Source organism: Taudactylus pleione, unplaced genomic scaffold, assembly GCF_031769625.1.
Source record: "Taudactylus pleione unplaced genomic scaffold, aTauple2 ptg000422l, whole genome shotgun sequence".
NCBI classification, from domain to species: Eukaryota; Metazoa; Chordata; class Amphibia; order Anura; family Myobatrachidae; genus Taudactylus; species Taudactylus pleione.
In genome coordinates, this window is record NW_028284824.1 from 2,003,881 (window position 1) to 2,024,225 (window position 20,345).

The following is a 20,345-nucleotide window of genomic DNA, read 5'->3' on the forward strand; positions in this document are numbered from 1 at the left end:
CAAGTGCTAGTGTACAAAAGAAATTGCTGGCTGAGCCTGAACTGACCTTAGAGCGAGCACTCGGCCTGATTCAGACCCGGTCTGAAGTGCTGAGCGCATGCAACAGAGTCGATGGTGGCCCAGAGCGCATGCGCACGATGGAGCTGGCTCAGTCGTGTGCATGCCCGAGACCCGGATAGCGACGGGCACTCAGTGGCTCCGGGTCTCACACCAAAGGGGGAGAGCTGTCTATGTTGAGTGACAGCTCGCCCCCTTTGGTGGGCGGGCCGGGGGGGTGGCTGCCTGTCGTTTGGGGGCAGCCCCACTGACATCACGAGTGATGTCAGTGGAAAGATTCTGGCTCTGTTAGAGCCAAAATCTCTGGGGCTTGCGGCCACGAGACCCTACCACAAGGGTCTCGTCGCAAGCCCGATGGTCACGATGGTCTTGACCATCGTGACAATCATGGCCGCTTGCTGTAGCTGTGGGTGGTCGCCCACAGCTATGCGAGCAGCCAGGAGGCAGTTAAAAAAAACAAACAAAAAAAAAAACAAACAAAACACAGCCCCGATTCAGAGCGAGCGCTCTGTCAGAATGACCGGGTCTGAATCAGGCCCACTATCCATAGCCATTTCAATGGAGACTGCAACCCAGAAACCTACTCAGACCTTGGACATTGGACAGCAGATGCTTGTCTGTGATTACAGAGGAGACAAGTGGCAACCAGGAATAGTTTCTTCCAAATCCGGCCCTCTCATGTATGTGAGTGAAGTGGGAGGAGAATTGTGGCGATGCCACATTGATCAAATAATTGAGGCCAGGAGGCAAACGGACTGTATGTCGACACCTGGACATAGCCAAGCAAGTGATTTGAGAGTTTATGTATACCCCTCTGGGTCTGTTACAGAGACTGTTCCTGACACTGTAGAGCTTGTATACCCATCTGTCTGCTACAGAGACTGTTCCCAAGCCTGTTATGGAGTCACCTGAGCATGAGGTTCCCTTAGTGACAACAACTGATCCTGAACCTTCTAGTGTGGTTTTGGTGGAGCAGCCTGTCACTCTGGAATCTAAACAGTTATCCAGACAGAGTTCGTAAGACACCCCAAAGGCTTTATTTGTAGCCTTCTGGGGTAACATATATTGTGTCATGCCAACCACTTCTATGTCTGCATTTATTTAAGTTGGGAGGAGTGTGGTGTATATAGTTCATTGTTTTGTATGTATTCTGGTGGAAGGTTACCATGGATATTATTTGTATTATGAATCTCTAGTCAGTGTCTTTGGTTTTCCTGCTGTTTTACAGTAAAGAAGCATGCTCACTTGCGTTGTCCAAGTTATTAAGAAACACTTATACTTCAATAAGTCAGACTTAACAGTGGTAGTATGCAGAATCCTCAGCACAACTGCTGTCCTTACTGGCTGCAGTGAAATATCCCAGCAAATGTGCCTCACTACAGAGAGCACCAAAGACAGACCCTCTTGCTCCAAGCACTACTGTATGCTGAAAATCTTCATGCTGATCTTAAGTTAGCTATTTGGGTGCCAGACTCCAGGATGGCAGCACTACCCAGTGATGTCATTACCTGGAAGTATGTCCACCCATGGCTCCTTTATGCTTCCACTGCAGCCGTCAAAGTTTGCTCTTAAGATCCAGGCATGTATCTACCATGACTGGTCCTCCTAACATCCACCTGGCTTGTACTCCCCTAGGGTACAGTCACCAGGGATTTCAGGAAAATTGGAAATATTGACAACTCATGGCCACAGACGTCACAAAAAAGTTCTTTCAGACATAGGTTCTGAGGAATATCAGCTATGTTATTCTACTATACATTGTGGTTTATGCTCAGGATATAAAGTGAAAATAGTGTAGCATGGTCCTCTATACTATACATGCTGGGCACTAGGATCCAGAGTGAGGGAGGCATGGCCTGACCTAATGAGGTCACTGCTGGACTACTTTGCGTGTGGAGCGGACTCAATCTTTACTGTGCAGGTGCACAGTACTTAGCTCCTAAAATGAGACACCCAATTCCAAATGTTAACTCCTGCAACAGTTATTCTGCTTACCGCAGATACCACTGTGTTAAAGGTTACCCCATTGATCTCAAAACCAGCATCCTGGTTAATGATACTGTGGCTTAATATTTACTTCACATTTAGTCTGACACCTATTGCGACCCCCAGGGGAGACTACTACTGGGGGCAATGCATAGAAGGACTAAAGGACATTAATGTGCGGCATGATGTGTAAAGGCCGGGCATGGCTGTGTTGCATCATTTGGAAGGGGTCAGGGGAGGTCTGAGAGGCATATGGGGAGCTCTAAAGCATACAATTATGATGGGACCCAGAAATGGTCAGGTAGAACCCCCTTTTTTTTTTTTATATAAAGTGGAGGGTCCCTGGGACCCACATATTTTGCCACTCACCGCGATAACTAATCAACAAAGTATTGAGCAAAGGCTGTGAATACTTATGTACATGTGATTTTAGTTTTATTTTTTAATTAAATTTGCAAAAATCTCAAATAAAAAAAACTTTACACATTGTCAATATGGGGTATGGTGTGTAGAATTTTGAGGACAAAAATGAATTTATTCCAAAATGGAATAAGGCTGTAACATAAACTGGAAAAAGAAGCGCTGTGAATACTGTCCAGAAGCACTGTATATGCCTTAGACACAGAAGAATGTTGTGAAATGACCGCCTCCAAGACAAGTCAGTCTATGAAACTACTGCACAGGCAGCTAGGCAACCTGGGGTCTGACAACATCCAAAAGCTTCTTGATGGAATGCTGATGGGAGTAGCCATGTGTGATACTGAGAGACTGGTGTGCGCTGCATAATGGGTAACCAGACCCACTGTCCCTTCCCAAAGTCAGCAAAGAGCCGAGGCACCAATAGCATTTGTGCATACAGACGTGTGGTCTGGTGGAAGTAAAAATGTGAAGTGGACACCACGTTTACAAAGACATGAATTAAGTAGTGAACAAAATATCAGAAAATTGTCTGGTGGATACTCAAATGAAATTAAAACTCTTGAGATGTGACAATGGCGGGGAATACCAAAACAAATGCAAGTCTTAATAACAAAAAAATATGGCATCGAACACCAGTAAACCATTGCATATGTTGCAAAATGGTGTCAGAGTATGCATACCGCACAATTTTGGATAAAGTGCAGACTATGCTGAGTGACGTGAGCCTGGAAAAGTGTTTTTGGGCAGAAGCAATGTCTACAGCAGTATCAGGCTTGGACTGGGCTGCAGGAGATTCCTCAGTGGGCCCTGGTGTTTAATAGTCATGCCCTATACTGCAAGAGAACGGGGCTTAGCCAATGCACCAGTACCATTTTTTAAACTATTTGAAGCTGCTTGCCAGGGCTGGGCAGTCATCAGCTGTTGACTGACCAGGATGCAGGCAGTGATGTCACATGGAGGAGCTGCCTTCAGTGGCACTGTTGACTGACTCCACTCTAGGGGGGGGCTCAGTGAGGAGATCATATAAGCAGCTGCCTGCACCACCAATTCCAGCGGTGAGCTCATGTGCCATCAGCAGGGGGAGGAGCCTGAAAAACCAAGGAGTTGGATCCATGGATCCTCAGCAATACCCAGCAGGCTGAATGGCCTTAAGTCAATCAACAAGGTTTGTAGTTTTTATAAATACTTAGTAGACTCAGAATATTTAAAAATTTTACTTTACATGGCAGGTTAGGTTACTGAAAAAGCATGCAGTTCCAGTGTCAGATGCAGGTTCATTAGATCACTAATGTTTGCTTACACAAACTAAATCGCAGTTTTATTAATCCTGTCAGTCTCCCCAAAATATAATACAAAGAATTAACAAAACAGCAATTTAATTTAATAGTTTGTGTCACCAAGCAAAGTCAATGGTACCTGCTACTGTTAGGCAGGTACCCACGAACAGGGCTGTATTAAGGCTTGTGGGTGTCCCGTGGCAACTAGGTAGTTGCTCCCATAATGGCTGGCCAATGCTCTGGTCAGTTGGCCACACCCATCTCTGTGGTTACATTTCCCTTGTATGCCCCTCATGCTCCAGTCCGACACTTGGCAGTATACTTAAATTGTGCACCCACAGTTGCTGTAAAAGCCAAACCACTACTGGAGGCATTGTCTGGAAGCAAGCCAAATGTCAATGATCTCAGTGTTTGGATGCAAAGCCTATGCGCACATTCCAAAAGAGACACAAACTGGATCCCAAGTCAGTGGAGTGCATCTTGCTTGAATATTGCCAAGTAAGCAGGGGATACAAACTAGGTTTGTATTACCAGTGTACTTGCCAATATCCAAGTTTGGACTACAGACACTACAGTCCAGGGTTTAAGGATATCCAAGCCTGAATCCAGATTATTATAAATGCCTAAATCCACATGGTTAAATCCAGAGATGTGCAGTCAGGGAAGGCAGAGCCTCCCCTTTCATACTAACTGAGGGGAGAGTTAGTGAGTATGGGGTGTATAAAGTGCAGGTATGTAGTGTTCTGTGAAAAAGTGCCACCTAACACAGGGCTGGAACAAGAATGACAGCACAAGTTTGTTTTGTTGGATAGACCTACAGCTGGAAGAGTCAGAGTTAGAGACTGCCAGTGTGGATACCCAATCACAGAACGGGAGTTCTGCAAGAAAAAAAAGATAGGCCCCAAGAGATCATGAGGAGTTTGCAAAGATCACTTTCTGTGAACCCAAAAATATCAGTCAAAATCAAGCAGCGACGGGGAAAAATGGACATCAGCACTAGACAAAAATGGCATAATTTTACAATAATACCACATGGACTGATGTAAACAAGATTCTGTGTGACCATCCAGAACAAGTGGGTCTTCTGCAAGAAGTTATATGTAGGCAGAACAGTTTCCTATTACAAAGGCTGTCTTGTCACTAAAGGATATTCGCAGAAATTCATTTCTGCCATGTATGATTTTATTGCTGCACCAATTAAATCTCTATTCAGGAAAGCTGAATGAAAATCTATGTGGCACCTCCTGAACATTCTAATGAAGCCATGTTCCAAGAAGAAACAGTGTTTATTAAAGAAAGCATTATACAGTCTGAAGCTGAACAGCCGCTGCTGGTGTGTTAAGCGAGACAACGTATTATTGCTAATGGACCAAATACATTCAGAGACTGATTACTGTCAATACCACAAAATATTAGAGCATAGGCTGTTAATCATTGTTGTGTATGTCTTAATAGTAGGTCAAGAAAGGCATATAGCCAGTGTCAAGAACCTGTTAGAGCAGAAGTTCATGAGGGGGATAGCAATGTAGCTGTTAGGACTTGTCACTCACCTTGACCTTCCCTTCTGTTAGGAACCAGCCTTCTGGTGACGATCTGCCCCGTAAATGAAGACCCAGTGTCCTGCCACCCAGATGGTGCTCAGGAAGAGGAGAGCAGAAGAAGTTTCCCTTATCTTAGGTGTGGCTCCTCTTGAATGTCAAGTGGGTTGACAACACAAGCCATGGCAAATCACACCCAGCATTCAGAAAAAGTAGAAAGTAAGACACCAACTGTGGCTACTGCACCCTTCCAAGCTACTTTGGACCCAGCGACGGCCCTGTCAGCCTGCATCATGAGCTGCACCTGAATCTCAGTTATTCAGATAAAACTCTACAAAAAGCATTTCTGTGTGGAGGCAATCAGAAGTAGGGTCAGCATCCCATCTATATAATGCAGCAGTATAAGCTGCCACACAGTATTCTTTGGAAGAATTGAAAGATTACAAACGGGACAATAATTTGGATCTAGCACAAATTTCTCATGAATTATATCTTTCAGATTCCCTAATTTAGGGCAATCTTCTAAAGAAAGGTGGATGCCACAGCATCATCTGAACAGAATTCTTCAAGTTCAACCCGCTTTTCTAATAACAGTCTTCCCAGATTCCCAATAAAAGATAACCACTAGTTTAGGAATGTGCTCCAATGGAGTTCATGAATGTTGGTGGATAGAAGTGGATTTTCTTGTGGAATCTTGTACAGAAAGGAGAAGATTCTCCAATATGATTTTTGTATACTAACTGATATCTATAGTTCTGATTATTTTGTCCAGTTAAGGTTAATGGTTGCCAGTACAAGCCAAGGTCAGTTTAGGCAGAAGGTAAACTTCCATAAACAGAAATACAATTTGGAAGCTGCTCAATCACTTCAGTAATATCACTCAGGTGCATGTAAGGGAGGGGTTAGTCTATACAAGAAACAACAAAAAGTATTCCCCCAGCACTCAGAATGAAATCAGCAATAAGATTTGAAAAACGACATGGTGGTAGATAATTCAGAGATCTCAGTTGCATATATTTGCAAAGATATGGCTAAGCCTCCGGGCCGCGTCACGGCGTCTGATACCGGAGGTCCCTATCACTTGGTCAGAATCTGGGGTGCAGAACCCCAAAAAAGCCAGCGATAGCCAGCCACCCCAGCGAAGCACACCAGTGAGAGACTAAAGTGTTAGTATAGGATTAAAGGAAGAACTATGTGTTAATAAGTTAAGTGAAGGTGTAATTAAAAAGCTAAGATATTATATATATTAGGGGTGAGCGGGTTCGGATTTCTAAAATCCGAACCCCCCCGAGCCCCCCCGATCCGAGTCCGATCCGAGTCAGGCTCGACTTTTCCCGCCTGACTCGGATCTGAAATCGAGGCAAAACGTCATCATCCCGCCTTCCGAGTCTCGCGGGTTTTGGATCCTATATAAGGTACCCGCGTCGGCGCCATTTTCTCACTCGGCTGTGGACAGTGAAGAGGGAGGGTGGGAGTTAGGGCTGTGTAGTGTAGTGTAGTGTAGTGCTGCTGTTGTCCACTACTTCAAAGTCCATAGGGGCTGGCTGTGTTGTGCTGTGCTGCTGTTGTTAATAGGGGCTGTGTCCACTACTTCAAAGTCCATAGGGGCTGGCTGGACTGTGTTGTGCAGTCAGTTCTCCATAGGGGCTGTGTCCACTCCAAAGTCCTGTGCAGTGTCCCAGTCCTAAAGGAGAGCTGTAGTGTTGTCCAGGGGGTGCTCTGTCCATCAGGGGCGCTCCCTCCAAGTGCTAAAAAAATAATATATTTTCTGTGTTTGTGAATTGTGTGCGCAGTAGCCGCACGTGCATCAACAAAGTAGTGCCAAGAGTGCGCCTGTGTCATAAGTAAAGGGCCGGCTGGCTTGACCGTTAAAGGGTGCTGTAACCCCCGAAAGTACACTCCAGTCCAAACCAAAAAAAAAATTATTTTCTGTGTTTAGCCGCACGTATATATCAAATCGATATAACATAAATGGAGGACCAAACTTTCTCCGATAAAAATAAAATAGAGAAAGATCAAGAACCACTTCCTCCTAGTGCTGAAGCTGCTGCCACTAGTCATGACATAGACGATAACATGCCATCAACGTCGTCTGCCAAGGCCGATGCCCAATGTCATAGTAGAGGGCACATACAATCCCAAATGGCAAAGTTCAGGAAAATGACCTTGAAAAAGACATTTAAATCAGCTGAAGAGAAACGTAAACTTGCCAATATGCCATTTACGACACGGAGTGGCAAGGAACGGCTAAGGTCGATCCCTAGTATGTTCATGACTAGTGGTTCAGCTTCACATGACGATGGAAGCCCTCCTCCCACTAAAAAAATCAAAAGAGTTAAGCTGGCAAAAGCACAGCGAAGAACTGTGCTTTCTAAGAAGATATCACAAATCCCCAAGGAGAGTCCAAGTGTGGTGGTGGTTGCGATGCCTGACCTTCCCAGCACTGGACGTGAAGAGGTGGCTCTTTCCACCATTTGCACGCCCCCTGCAAGTGCTGAAAGGAGCACCCACAGTCCACTTGCTGATATGCAAATTGAAGATGTCACTGTTGAAGTACAACAGGATGAGGATACTGGTGTAGCTGGCGCTGAGGAGGAAGTTGGCGAGGAGGATTCTGATGGTGATGTGGTTTGTTTAAATCAGGCTCCGGGGGAGACAGTTGTTGTCTGTGGGATGAAAAAGCCCATCACGGTCATGCCTGGGCAGAAGACCAAACATTCCACCTCTTTGGTCTGGCAATATTTCTATCCAAATCCGGACAACAACTGTCTTGCCATATGTACCATATGTAAAGGTGAAATAAGTAGGGGTAGGGACGTCAACCACCTAGGAACATCCTCCCTTATACGGCACCTGCAGCGCGTTCATAAAAAGTTACTGTCAAGTTCAGAAACTTTGGCTAAGACCGTAAGCAGTCCAGGGACACCTAAATCCCGTTGTCCTGTTGTATCCAAGCGCCTGCAAACCACACCGTCAACTCCCTCCTCGTCAATTTCCTCCTTAGTCAGGATCGGAAGTAGTCCTGCAGGCCATCTCACTGGCATGACTGACTCTCCTATCCGGGATTCCTCTGGAGGATCCTGCATTGCTACGCCTACTGCTGCCGCTGCTGCTATTGCTGCTGCTGGGAGTCGTTCATCATCCCAGAGAGGAAGTAGGAACACCACTACTTTTACTAAACAATTGACCCTCCAACAGTCCTTAGCGAGGAGGATGAAGTACGACAGCAGTCATCCTGAAGCAAAACGTATAACTGAGGCCTTGACTGCTATGTTGGTGTTAGACGTGCGTCCGGTATCCGCCATTAGTGCAGTGGGATTTAGACAATTGATGGAGGTAGTGTGTCCCCGGTTCCAAATCCCGTCTAGATTCCACTTCACTAGGCAGGCGATACCGAGACTGTACAGAAACGTCAGAAAAAGTGTCCTCAGTGTCCTGAAAAATGCCGTTGTACACAATGTCCACTTAACCACGGACATGTGGACAAGTGGAACAGGGCAGACTAAGGACTATATGACTGTGACAGCCCACTGGGTAGATGTATCACCTTAAGCAACAGCAGCAGCGTCACCAGTAGCAGCATCTCAGAAACGCCAGCTCGTTACAAGGCAGGCTACGCTGTGTATCACCGGTTTCAGTAAGAGGCACACCGCCGACAACCTCTTAGAGAAACTGAGGGAAATCATCGCCCAGTGGCTTACCCCACTTAGACTCTCCTGGGGATTTGTGATATCTGACAACGCCACCAATATTGTGCGGGCATTACATCTGGGCAAATTCCAGCACGTCCCATGTTTTGCTCACACAATAAACTTGGTGGTGCAGAATTTTCTGAAAAGCGACAGGGGCGTGCAGGAGACGCTTTGGGTGGCCCGAAAAATTTCTGGCCACTTTCGCCATTCAGCGACTGCGTGCCGAAGACTGGAGCGCCAGCAAACACTCTTGAACCTGCCCCGCCATCACCTGAAGCAAGAGGTTGTGACGCGGTGGAACTCAACCCTCTATATGCTTCAGAGGATGGAGGAGCAGCAAAAGGCCATACAAGCCTATACATCCACCTATGAAATAGGCAAAGGAGGGGGTATGCACCTGACTCAAGCGCAGTGGAGAATGATTTCCGTGTTGTGCAAGGTTCTCCAGCCCTTCGAACTTGCCACACGTGAAGTCAGTTCAGACACAGCCAGCTTGAGTCAGGTCATTCCCCTCATCAGGCTTTTGCAGAAGCAGCTGGAGAAAGTGAAGGAGGAGCTAAGACGGAGCGATTCCGCTCGGCATGTGGGACTTGTGGATGAAGCCCTTCATTCGCTTTGCCAGGATTCCAGGGTGGTCAATCTGTTGAAATCAGACCACTACATTTTGGCCACCGTGCTTGATCCTAGGTTTAAAGCCTATGTGGTGTCTCTCTTTCCGGCCGACACAAGCCTGCAGAGGTGCAAAGACCTGCTGGTGAACACACTGTCAGCTGAAGCGGAACGTGACACGTCAACGGCTCCTTCTTCATTTTCTCCCGCAACTGGGGCTGCCAGGAAAAAACTTAGGTATCCTAAGCAACCTGCTGGCGGTGATGCAGGGCAGGCAGGACCAAGTTTGGACATCTGGTCCGGACTGAAGGACCTGGCAACAATTTCTGACATGTCTACTGTCACTGCATTTGATACTGTCACCATTGACAGAATGGTGGAGGATTACATCGGTGACAGCATCCAAGTAGGCATGTCAGACAGTCCATACCTGTACTGGCAGGAAAAAGAGGCAATTTGGAGGCCCCTGTACAAGCTGGCTCTATTTTACCTGAGTTGCCCCCCCTCCAGTGTGTACTCCGAAAGAGTGTTTAGTGCAGCCGGGAACCTTGTCAGCGAAAGGCGTAGGAGGTTGCTTCCACAGAATGTGGAGAAGATGATGTTCATCAAAATGAATTATCAGCTCTTCCAGGCAGACCAGCCTCCAGAAGGTACAGAGGGACCTGTGGTGGTGGATTCAAGTGGGGACGAGTTAATACTTTGTGAGGATGAGGATGTACACACTGAAGAGGGTGAGGAATCGGTGGATGAGGAGGATGAGGATGACATCTTGCCTCCGTAGAGCCAGTTTGTGCAGGGACACATTAATTGCCAGCTTGTTTTGTGGGGGCCCAAACGAACCAATCATTTCAGCCACAGTTGTGTGGCAGACCCTGGCGCTGAAATGATTGATTTGTTAAAGTGTGCATGTCCTGTTTATACAACATAAGGGTGGGTGGGAGGGCCCAAGGACAATTCCATCTTGCACTTCTTTTTTTTCTTTGCATTATGTACAGTTTGGGGCCTAGTTTTTCTAACTGCCATCCTGTCTGCCACTGCAGTGTCACTCCTAGATGGGTCACGTGTTTGTGCCGCCCACTCGTGTCGCTTAGCATAGTCATCCAGCTACCTCGGTGCAACCTTTTGGACATGAAAACACTATTGTGAGGTGTTCAGAATAGACTGGAAATGAGTGGAAATTAAGGTTATTGAGGTTAATAATAGCATAGGAGCAGAGAAACCAACAAATTCTGTGATTTTAGCTGTTTTTATGCTTTTTAAAAAAAAAATACAGATCCAAAACACAAAACCCAGAACCCAAAACACGGAAGGGTGGTTTTGGCAAAACCAATCCAGATCCAAAACACGAAGAAAGATCCAGATCCAAAACCAAAACACAAAACACGAAAAGTGGCCGGTGCACACCCCTAATATATATATATATATATATACACACACAAAATATATTGGGAAGTGTTAAATAAAGTATATGCAACTGAGATCTCTGAATTATCTACCACCATGTAGTTTTTCAAATCTTATTGCTGATTTCATTCTGAGTGCTGGGGGAATACTTTTTGTTGAAACTTCCATAAACACCCTGGAGTAAGTACACAGGTCACCAAGCAGTGAGAAGCAGAAGACAAACACCAAGTTGCTAGCTCACACATTACACACACTCTAACATAGTAGTAGCATGCGCTTTGATTTATCTTTCCTGAACCTATCTTACATCCCTCAAGACTTCCATATAGACAATGTTGTTCACTCTTCCACATCCCCCCTAAGTCAATCAGTACTTTTCACACCAATCTTCATAACCAATGCTGGGTACACACTAGCAGATATATCGGCCATTCAACTGAACGGCCGATATATTATAGTGTGTCAGTCAGCCAGTATGTACAGACAACATGTCTGAATGACATTCACACATTGTGTTGGCTGTGCAGCACAACCCATGCCCAATATATTGGCAGATATATTTGTGCATCATGCTATGCGCACAGGCTGTTAGCCGACCACCCGTACGTACTCTTGCTACAGAGGCCGCCGATGACTGACAGCTCAACTGGGCGGGCACATGTAAATAACCGCCAGTCACAATACATTGTTAAGTTCATACACCCTTACCAATTGTCAGCCCAATCGTCAGATAGGATGGTGGATCAGCCAGTCCATCATCCTAGTCTGTACCCAGCTTAACCCACCTTCTTTGTTACTAAACGCAAAATACTCCCTCACTTCACAACACACTTTAGAACATTCATCTGATCTCAGTCTTTGTACTTCTCTCACCAGTGTCTTACCCCTTTATTACTAATCTATTACTATTTTGTTTATGCTGGCGTAAATGTTAATACACAAGTAATCTTTCCCCATTTGTTCCTTTCTTCTACACTTCAACAAGTTTTGAATTAAACCCATCAATGTTTCTTACATTCTCCCTATCCTAAAACACATTTTTCTCTTTACAATCCATTTGTACATCATTCAGATCAAACTCAAATAAATGACTAACATTTTTAAACTGATGGAAATGGTATAAAAATGTTGGAAAACCTATCAGGCGTTTTTATTGGCACTTAATAACAAACAAAAAATAAAACAAAAAAATGATATCTATCTATATCAGATTACCATCTGAACCAGAGTTAATATTGGACCACAGAAGTTGTAATTTCAATGGAGGAGATGACTGCAAAAGATGCTTGAATTTAACAATCTATTTTAAGCAGATAATGTCTTGCTTTTGATGTGGACAGACCTTGACTCCAACCACCAATGGGTTAAAGATAATCAATGCAGGAAGTAAAAAAAAATAACATTAAGAGCTAGCAGGTTGGGAAAAATATACAAAAAAAAAAAAAATATGCGTACACTGTACAATAAAAATGCACGATATGAATGATAATGTTAATTTAGGTGCCTTCCAACCCTCAAACGACCAGCAATGCGCAGGCACGTATGGATGATAACTATATTGTCCATCGACCATGCATGCAGGCCAACCTGGTCAATATTGACCAGGTTACATAGGGGACCAGTCGATGGTTTGAACTATAACGATCATCCAGCACACCTGGAAGGTGCAGGACGATCAGTCAGCAATATAGTTATCGCTGACTGATCGTACCGTGTGTACGCACCATAAATAAGCCTTCAGTTACACAAGACGACCGAAAAGGAGTCCAATTCAACAAGTGTACAGAGATGCATCTTCTCATAATTGCATTATACAACAGCAACAGACCAAGTAATATCACCACTGAAGGGGCAGCAGCTACTGGACTGGTTACAAAACCGAATGCCCCCACAAAACCTACTAGAAGCAGCAAATACAATACTACTAAGCAATTCAATATAATTTTTTATTTACAGTTATAGTGCACACATTCTACAGTACTTCAGAGAATATTTTTGTAAATCACATTAGTCTCTGCACCAGTGGCGCTTACAATCTATATTCCCCACCATATGAAACACACCAAGGTTATTTTTGTCAGAATTAAATTGATCTACCATTATGTTTTTGGATTGTGGGAGGAAGAAGCACCTGGAGGAATTCCATGCTAATGTAACCCACCCTGCTAATGTAACCTACCCTCTGGGGAAATTATATAAGTGCCTCCACCCAAGCTAGTATGTATGTGTTCTGGGTCAGCTTGGGAAAACACATAAATATGGTGTACAGTTGTGAAATGATAGACTGATTTATCGATAATACCTGTTAAATACAACCAGTCATTCTTTTGCAGATCCATGATCACTACCAAACAGGGCTCTTTGTCCTCAGGTAAGTAACCACTCTATGCTGGTATAATTATAGGTTCATTTTTATATCTTGTAGAAAGTGTAATAGGCTATGCAATTAAGTAAGTGAAACATACAATATTAAAGTTACAATGGAGCTCAACATGTTAATACAGACATTGCACAACTTCTAATAAAAAACATGTACATAAAACTACCCTCTCAGAATGCCTTGCGGTATATACTTGCAATACGATAATCACAGTTGTGTGTGTCCAATGTCTATACTAGTGAGACTAGAGTTGGCTATTCTCACTTGGAAAAGGAAGTTTAATTCTCCCAATTTAAATTCCTTACAATATTACTTCACTGTATGTGTAGTTGTTTAGCCAATTCAGAAGAAATAGTATGATTGATCTCTTGTTATCCCTTTGCTGAAAAGCATTCTCGAAACATATAATGTAAGTACTGTATTAATCTTGAATTTGGCTAAAATGCAACCTCTTTCTCCAGTAGATGTGATCATTAAATTGTGGATGATATATTGGATAAACCAGGGGAAAGAGTCAATTGAAGACCTGACGGTCTATAATATACATGTAGTGCAGGTTCGCCAGAATAATAAGTCATTCAAATTCTGATAATATAACTTACATATCACTCTCAGGCAATTGGTAACAGATTAATAAATTAGTGGTAGGCAACACATCGATATAAAGATCATAATTTTGTAATGGCTTCTAGTGAAGTATCGATCCACTCTCTAAGAACTGGCCCAATAATCTCACCAACTCCCCCTGCTCTCTCAGTCTATCGACACTGGAATGAGGTAATAGGATTGCTGACTATCTTGAAGGTGCTATGTCCCTCAACTCCCCCTCTTTGGCAGCAATAACGATCTCCTAGTAGCCTCTTCTGATTTACAATAAATGCTTGCAGATTGTAAATATGGCAACTATAATAAGCCCTTATAGGTCTGCGATCAGCTCCTCCTCTAAGCTGAAGATCTACTCACAACTCAGCTGTTCAATTCAAAAGTGGCAGACTAGTGATCTGCTACTGACAGGGCTATGTTAATCAGCTTCACTGACAGTCCTTGCCTTCAATCAGAGCCGTGGCTCTGAGATGCCTCGCCTCAGGCCTACCTCCTGTCAATACTAAGCAGCCGCAGCAGTGCTCCCAGGCTGCCACTTGTTTATTCGGGCACCCCTCTGACCGTGAGCCTCCCGCTGCCACTATTACAAATAAATGGTTTAAATTATATACACAATAACATTCATATGTCAGGTCTCTCTCTGTCCCCTGACATTTCTGCTAACACTAATACCCCTTTTCCACCAAAATTCCGGGTCTATCCGAATCAGACCCGGAATTTAGCCAGCGCAGACTCGGGATATTCCAGAGTTGGCGCCGCTCACACCGGAGTAGAGTCTGCATAGACCCGGCTTTCCCGGCGTGAAAGTGGACGCTTGGAGATGACGTCATCTCCAAGCGCCACTGAAGCCGGACCAATCGTCCGGCTTACAGCGCACTCCAGGTCATCGTGACACGGAGTGCGCTGTTCTCACAGCAGGGTTTCACGGGCTACACCAGTGTTAAACCCTGCTATTTACCTGGGTCGGATTGCCGGGTCACTCGACCCGGCGATCCAACCCTCTCCCTTTTACACCAGGGAGCTGCCCATGTTAACCCTGCAATAACCCGAGTTTTAGCTCCGGTGTAAAAGGGGTATAAGTGTGTTACACTAACATTGGGTAAACATATGAACCCAACACAAATATGGCCTTCGCAGGAATCAACCCAAAGTCCTCAATGCTGTGAGGCAGTAATGCTAAAAAGGATTGAAATTACTAGTGGTTAGGTGAACTTGAGCACGCATGCACACTGCCGAAGGGGGTACAAGGCCTGAGGGATCTTAAAGGATGCCCCTTTGCAACCCAGCCCTCCTTCCTACAGTACACACCTAAACAATCATCAGACCATTCATTCAATTTCTGACCCATTAATGTGATCTCTTAAGTGTGTACGCACCTTTCATCAGGTTCTCTGAAGAAAACTGGTAGCATCAAAAAATATCTGGTTTTATGTGAAGTTTAATTTTCATCCGATTCGATGGTACAATATCGGACAAAAAGTGACGAGTGTACACACACAACGGATCTGATGCTTCTGCTCATATTCCTCCAGCAGCACAGTCTTTATGCCTTTTCAACAAATATTTTAGACAAGCGAGATTCCTGGATCCAGTGATGTAACTACCATAGGTGCTGGGGGTGCAGCCGCTATGGGGCCTGAACTAACCCAGAGCCCGGCCCTCCCCCTACACCTACTGTGCCAGGCCTCAGTCCACGCCCCCCCCCCCTCCTTGACTTGCCTTCTCCGTGGTAGCGCCCCCGCTGTGGTCGCGTCCTCCCGGTCGGCTCCACCTTTCCTCATTGACCGATTCTAGGAGATGTGGCCGCCTCCTCCCAGCATCAGACAGTGAGAAGAGATGGAGCAGACCAGGAAAAGGTGTGCCTGCCCTGTGCAGCACAACCACGGAGCAGGCAAGCCAAGGAGAGGGGAGTAAGAAGGGGTGATGCAGACCGAGGGAGGCCAGGGACCTAGGTGGGCCCGTGAAAATTTTGCTATGTGGCCCCCCATAGGTATACTAACGCCTCTGCCTGGATTACAGGTTAGATTGTAAATGCGTGAATCAGCGCTTTGAGCCGAACACAAGTGTAATTGAAAGCAAAATAGCTTCTAGGATACAATTGTACAGGTGCCTACCTAGTTTAAGTTACAGCAATAAAATTCTGAAAGCCTTTAGTTTTTGGAGTTTGACAATTAAAGGTCATTCTGTTCAATAAATCATTTCTCCATCCCCCCATTTCTTATAACACGTATGGAAACCATTAGAAGTTACTCATTAGACCCAGCAAAGAGGTGAAGGAAGTTTAAAATACATGCAGAGGGGGAACATCCCTTTAAAATGAGAGATGACACTACTATCCTGATACTGTTCAATGATTGGACTATCTGGTTGGTGTGCCTCTGGGTGCGGACATATAATCAGACTTATAAAAATAGAAGGGAAGCCATATGTACCTATGAGCTGTTCTGCTTTTTTTGGCATCACTCCCTCACATTGTGTCACCGAGCAGCAATGGATGATGTGACAGGACGAGTACAGCGCACTGCTTGTCACCAACCCAAGTGACACCGGACAGAACCCGTGTTTCTATCTAATATTATAGCAATATGATTTGAGCTTTAGAAAATCCAGAACTGTCAGACTTCCCTTGGCATAATGTTACGACATTTGGCTGCTCTGGGTAAAACTTGTGCAGCCTTGGTATTGTCTAGTCTACCCCATTACACTGTAGAGTACATTTCATTAAGTCAGAGGGGAAAAAAAAAAAAAAAAAAAAAGCTGGGAACACACTAAACTAGGTCACCATAATCCAGCAGACATCGTCCATTTCAGTTAGTGTGTATGCACTATGACAGACTATGCGCCCTCCCGCAGGGTCATTCTTCACATCGACAAATTGAGACTACATGCTGCCCAATCCATCAATTTGATGAATAACTCCATGCTTGTGGAGGTGGCTGGTGAACGGCATATCGTGCAGTCATTCACCAGATCGTGCATCATTGCAGCGTACATTGGCTGGGTACACACATCGTCTGGTGTGTACCTGGCATTAAACTACTATAGGATGTAAGCTTGCAGTAGATTATAAAATTGCAATTTATGATCAGAAGCATTGCACACATTCACTGTCCACATACCTCACAACATGTACCATTGGGATGAAATAAGCAGTCTTTTCAGCAAAACCCCATTCCTTTCAGAGAGGTCCTAAATCAATACTGCCTCACAAAAAATAAAAGAAAATATCCCTCAAAACAGTTGAGAGGTGTTGAATTGCAGTATTAGTGGGGGAATGGCAGCTAAAGTTTAAAACCTATAGAGGGAGATACATTAAAGCTTGGTGATAGATAACGTACCAACCAATCATCTCCTAATTGTCATTTTACAAGCTATATTTGAAAAATGACAACCTGATTGGTTGGTACTTTCTCTCCAAGCATTGATACATCTCCCCCATAGACTAAAAATAGCAACAGGAATTCAAAGAGACATACTATGTATAGGAAAGTCTTAATATACATAATACTTAAATATATGATTTAGTAATGTGCAAAACCCATAGCTTACGATTTAAAATGAATGACTACTTTAAGTAGGAGCTTCTGACCTAGAAAGTTCAGCAGTAAAAAAATCCAGGAATTAATGTAGTTAATAGCACCCAGTGAGGGGCAGGAATTTCTCATGACAGACCCAGAACCATTCAATACTAGTCACAATAAGGTCTGCCCCTTACCACACTAATTCGGTGTTAATAGTCCACGTCAGTTCAGCAAATATAATGTATCAGCAGTACCTACTTATACCTGTTTCATTTACAAAATATTATATGTACAGTAACAGTTGCAAACTGACCTACAGGGGGCTTGAGTCCATATTTCCAAAAATTTAAAGGCAATTTGCCTTTTGGTTCATTTGCCCTCACAGAGCAACTTTTCCACAGTGGTATAATAAAACAAACCCATCTAATGCAACTAGGAGTAATATACCTTTTGACTAGGCTTTTTGTCCATTCTGTCAACACTATATCCTCTTGCAGTGAAGGCAGTGAGTTATCTGCCTCACATGAGCTTTATAAAACATAAAACATAGCCCAGGTGCACTAATTGCTTGTAATTCAGCTATGCACATAGCTATAACTAATACCTGGACTGGCTTAGGTTCAGATGCTTGTAATTCAACTATGCACATAGCTATAACTAATACCTGGACTGGCTTAGGTTCAGATGCTTGTAATTCAACTATGCACATAGCTATAACTAATACCTGGACTGGCTTAGGCTCAGGAGCTTGTAATTCAGCTATGCACATAAATATAACTAATACCTGGAGTGGCTTAGGCTCAGGAGCTTGTAATTCAGCTATGCACATAAATATAACTAATACTTGGACTGGCTTAGGCTCAGGAGCTTGTAATTCAGCTATGCACATAGCTATAACTAATACCTGGACTGGCTTAGGCTCTGGAGCTTGTAATTCAGATATACACATAAATATAACTAATACCTGGACTGGCTTAGGCTCAGGAGCTTGTAATTCAGCTATGCACATAGCTATATCAAATACCTGGACTGGCTTAGACTCAGGAGAAAACCTGGTCCGTATTATGGTGATGGGAATAACTGAGGCATTACTGGGTTCGGTATGAGGGTTGTTTCATAATTTCTTGTTTAAAGTGGTTTAAGTAAAAAAATAATATTCATAATGTTTTGAATATTTTGGTTTATATTAAACAGTTTTCAAATAGCTAATGTTTTTGTTTGGTTATTTATTTTAATTCTTTTGGAGGGGGGAATTGTAGAGTTGTTCTCTTGCGTTCAACTTTATTGATTAGTTTCTTCACTATTTAATTGTTGGGGACTGAAATGTTGATCAAAGATGTTATCAAAGTGTGTCTTGTATTGGGAATCTGGGAATACTTTCTAGTGCACCACCTTTTGGACATTTCAGTTCTTCTCTTTGCTTTTCTGATATTCCTATCAATATGTCCGCGGTACCACCCCCTTTTTTAGATTATGAAAATGGATATTGTGGGGAACTTTAAGAATATACATTATACTCTATAATTCTTGTGCAACTGGTTCACACCCATTTCTTTGAATACTGGGAAAGATAAAATCTTCAAAATGCCTAAAAACAAAATGAGCTCTAAAATAAAACCCACTGGAATATGTAAAATGGGTATAGGGCAGGGCTTATCAAGCTGTATGATGTGGCACACTGGGGTATCTGCATATGATGGTTGTTCATACACAATGAACAACCATCATCTGCGGTCCCACTGGTCAGGGGTTGCATTGAGACGGCCTCTGCAGCAAGTGTACGGGCAGAGCCGGCCCTAGCCACATTAGTGCCCTAGGCAAGATTTTGGGTGATGCCCCCCTCCCCATGGGATCCTGAAAAGAGGTGTGGCCAGCACAGCACAATATCAGCACCCACCACCCCTTTCCCAGCATTGAGCACCACAGCATCCTGGCCCTCTCTCCGTTCCAAACTTACTTTACTTGAGCGCAGCCTGCAGAGCCATCCGACTCAAGGTACAGCAAGCCGCGGGCGGCGGACCCACTTTTCCCGTCTCAGCTATGTGTGATGACTACTGGAGGCAGAACCCAGAGCTGTTAGGTGTGACTCAATACTTCGAGATCCGCAAAGGCCCATGGTGCCGCAGCCCTCCCGCGAGCATTTACTTATAGTCCTGAATGAGCCTCTGTCCATGTGCAGCAGCTCATTCTGATTGTGTGAAGTCTCAGAGCCGGCTCGGCACTAACCACAAGCTGCAGTCTAGGTACTTCGCACCCGCAAACTACCGCCGGCTGTTCCGCCACTTCCCCTCAATGTTTGCTGCTGCCAGGCCCGATCGGAGCTGTCAGCTGAGCTCTGATCATGGACGCTTGCAGCGGCAGTAGCAGCTGCCAGAGTCTTTGCCCAGTCGGCAGCAGATGCCCTGGCCGTGCATGCACCAAACCTCCACCGGCCCTAGGTGGTCTTGGATGCCCCTGGGCATTCCAAATGCCCTAGGCATTTGCTTAGTTGTCTATGCCTAGGGCTGGCTCTGTGTACGGGTGGTCGGCTGACCGGCTGTACACATGGCACGATGAGCAGATATATCTGCCATCGGCTGTGCTGCACAGCTGACGCGATATGTCTGTGAACAACCTCATTCCAGACATATCGTCTGTAAACACTGGCCGATGGGCACATGATATATCGGCCATTCAATTGAATGGCCGATAAGTTGGCAGTGGCGTAACTAGGGTATTTGGACCCAGGGCAAGTTGAAATATGGAGACCCGCCCCTCTACCTGGGCGTGCCGAAAAATGGGCGTAGTCACATTCCACAATGGGCGTGGCCTCTGAAAAATGGGGCATGTCAACATGGCACACACCCCTTTCTCATCAC

General features: G+C 44.6%; 1 protein-coding gene across 2 annotated transcripts in view; it reads right to left on the reverse strand.

Annotated features, from left to right (window-relative positions):
* HNRNPAB (heterogeneous nuclear ribonucleoprotein A/B) overlaps positions 1-18,021 on the reverse strand; it is a 62,083-nt gene extending 44,062 nt beyond the window's left edge. For both annotated transcript variants that reach the window (XM_088447189.1, XM_088447191.1), the window contains exon 1: positions 17,935-18,021. In XM_088447189.1, the coding sequence (XP_088303315.1) occupies positions 17,935-17,958 (24 nt within the window). In that variant the 5' untranslated portion in view covers positions 17,959-18,021. The remainder of the gene's footprint in view (positions 1-17,934) is intronic.
* Between the last annotated feature and the right edge of the window lie 2,324 nt (positions 18,022-20,345).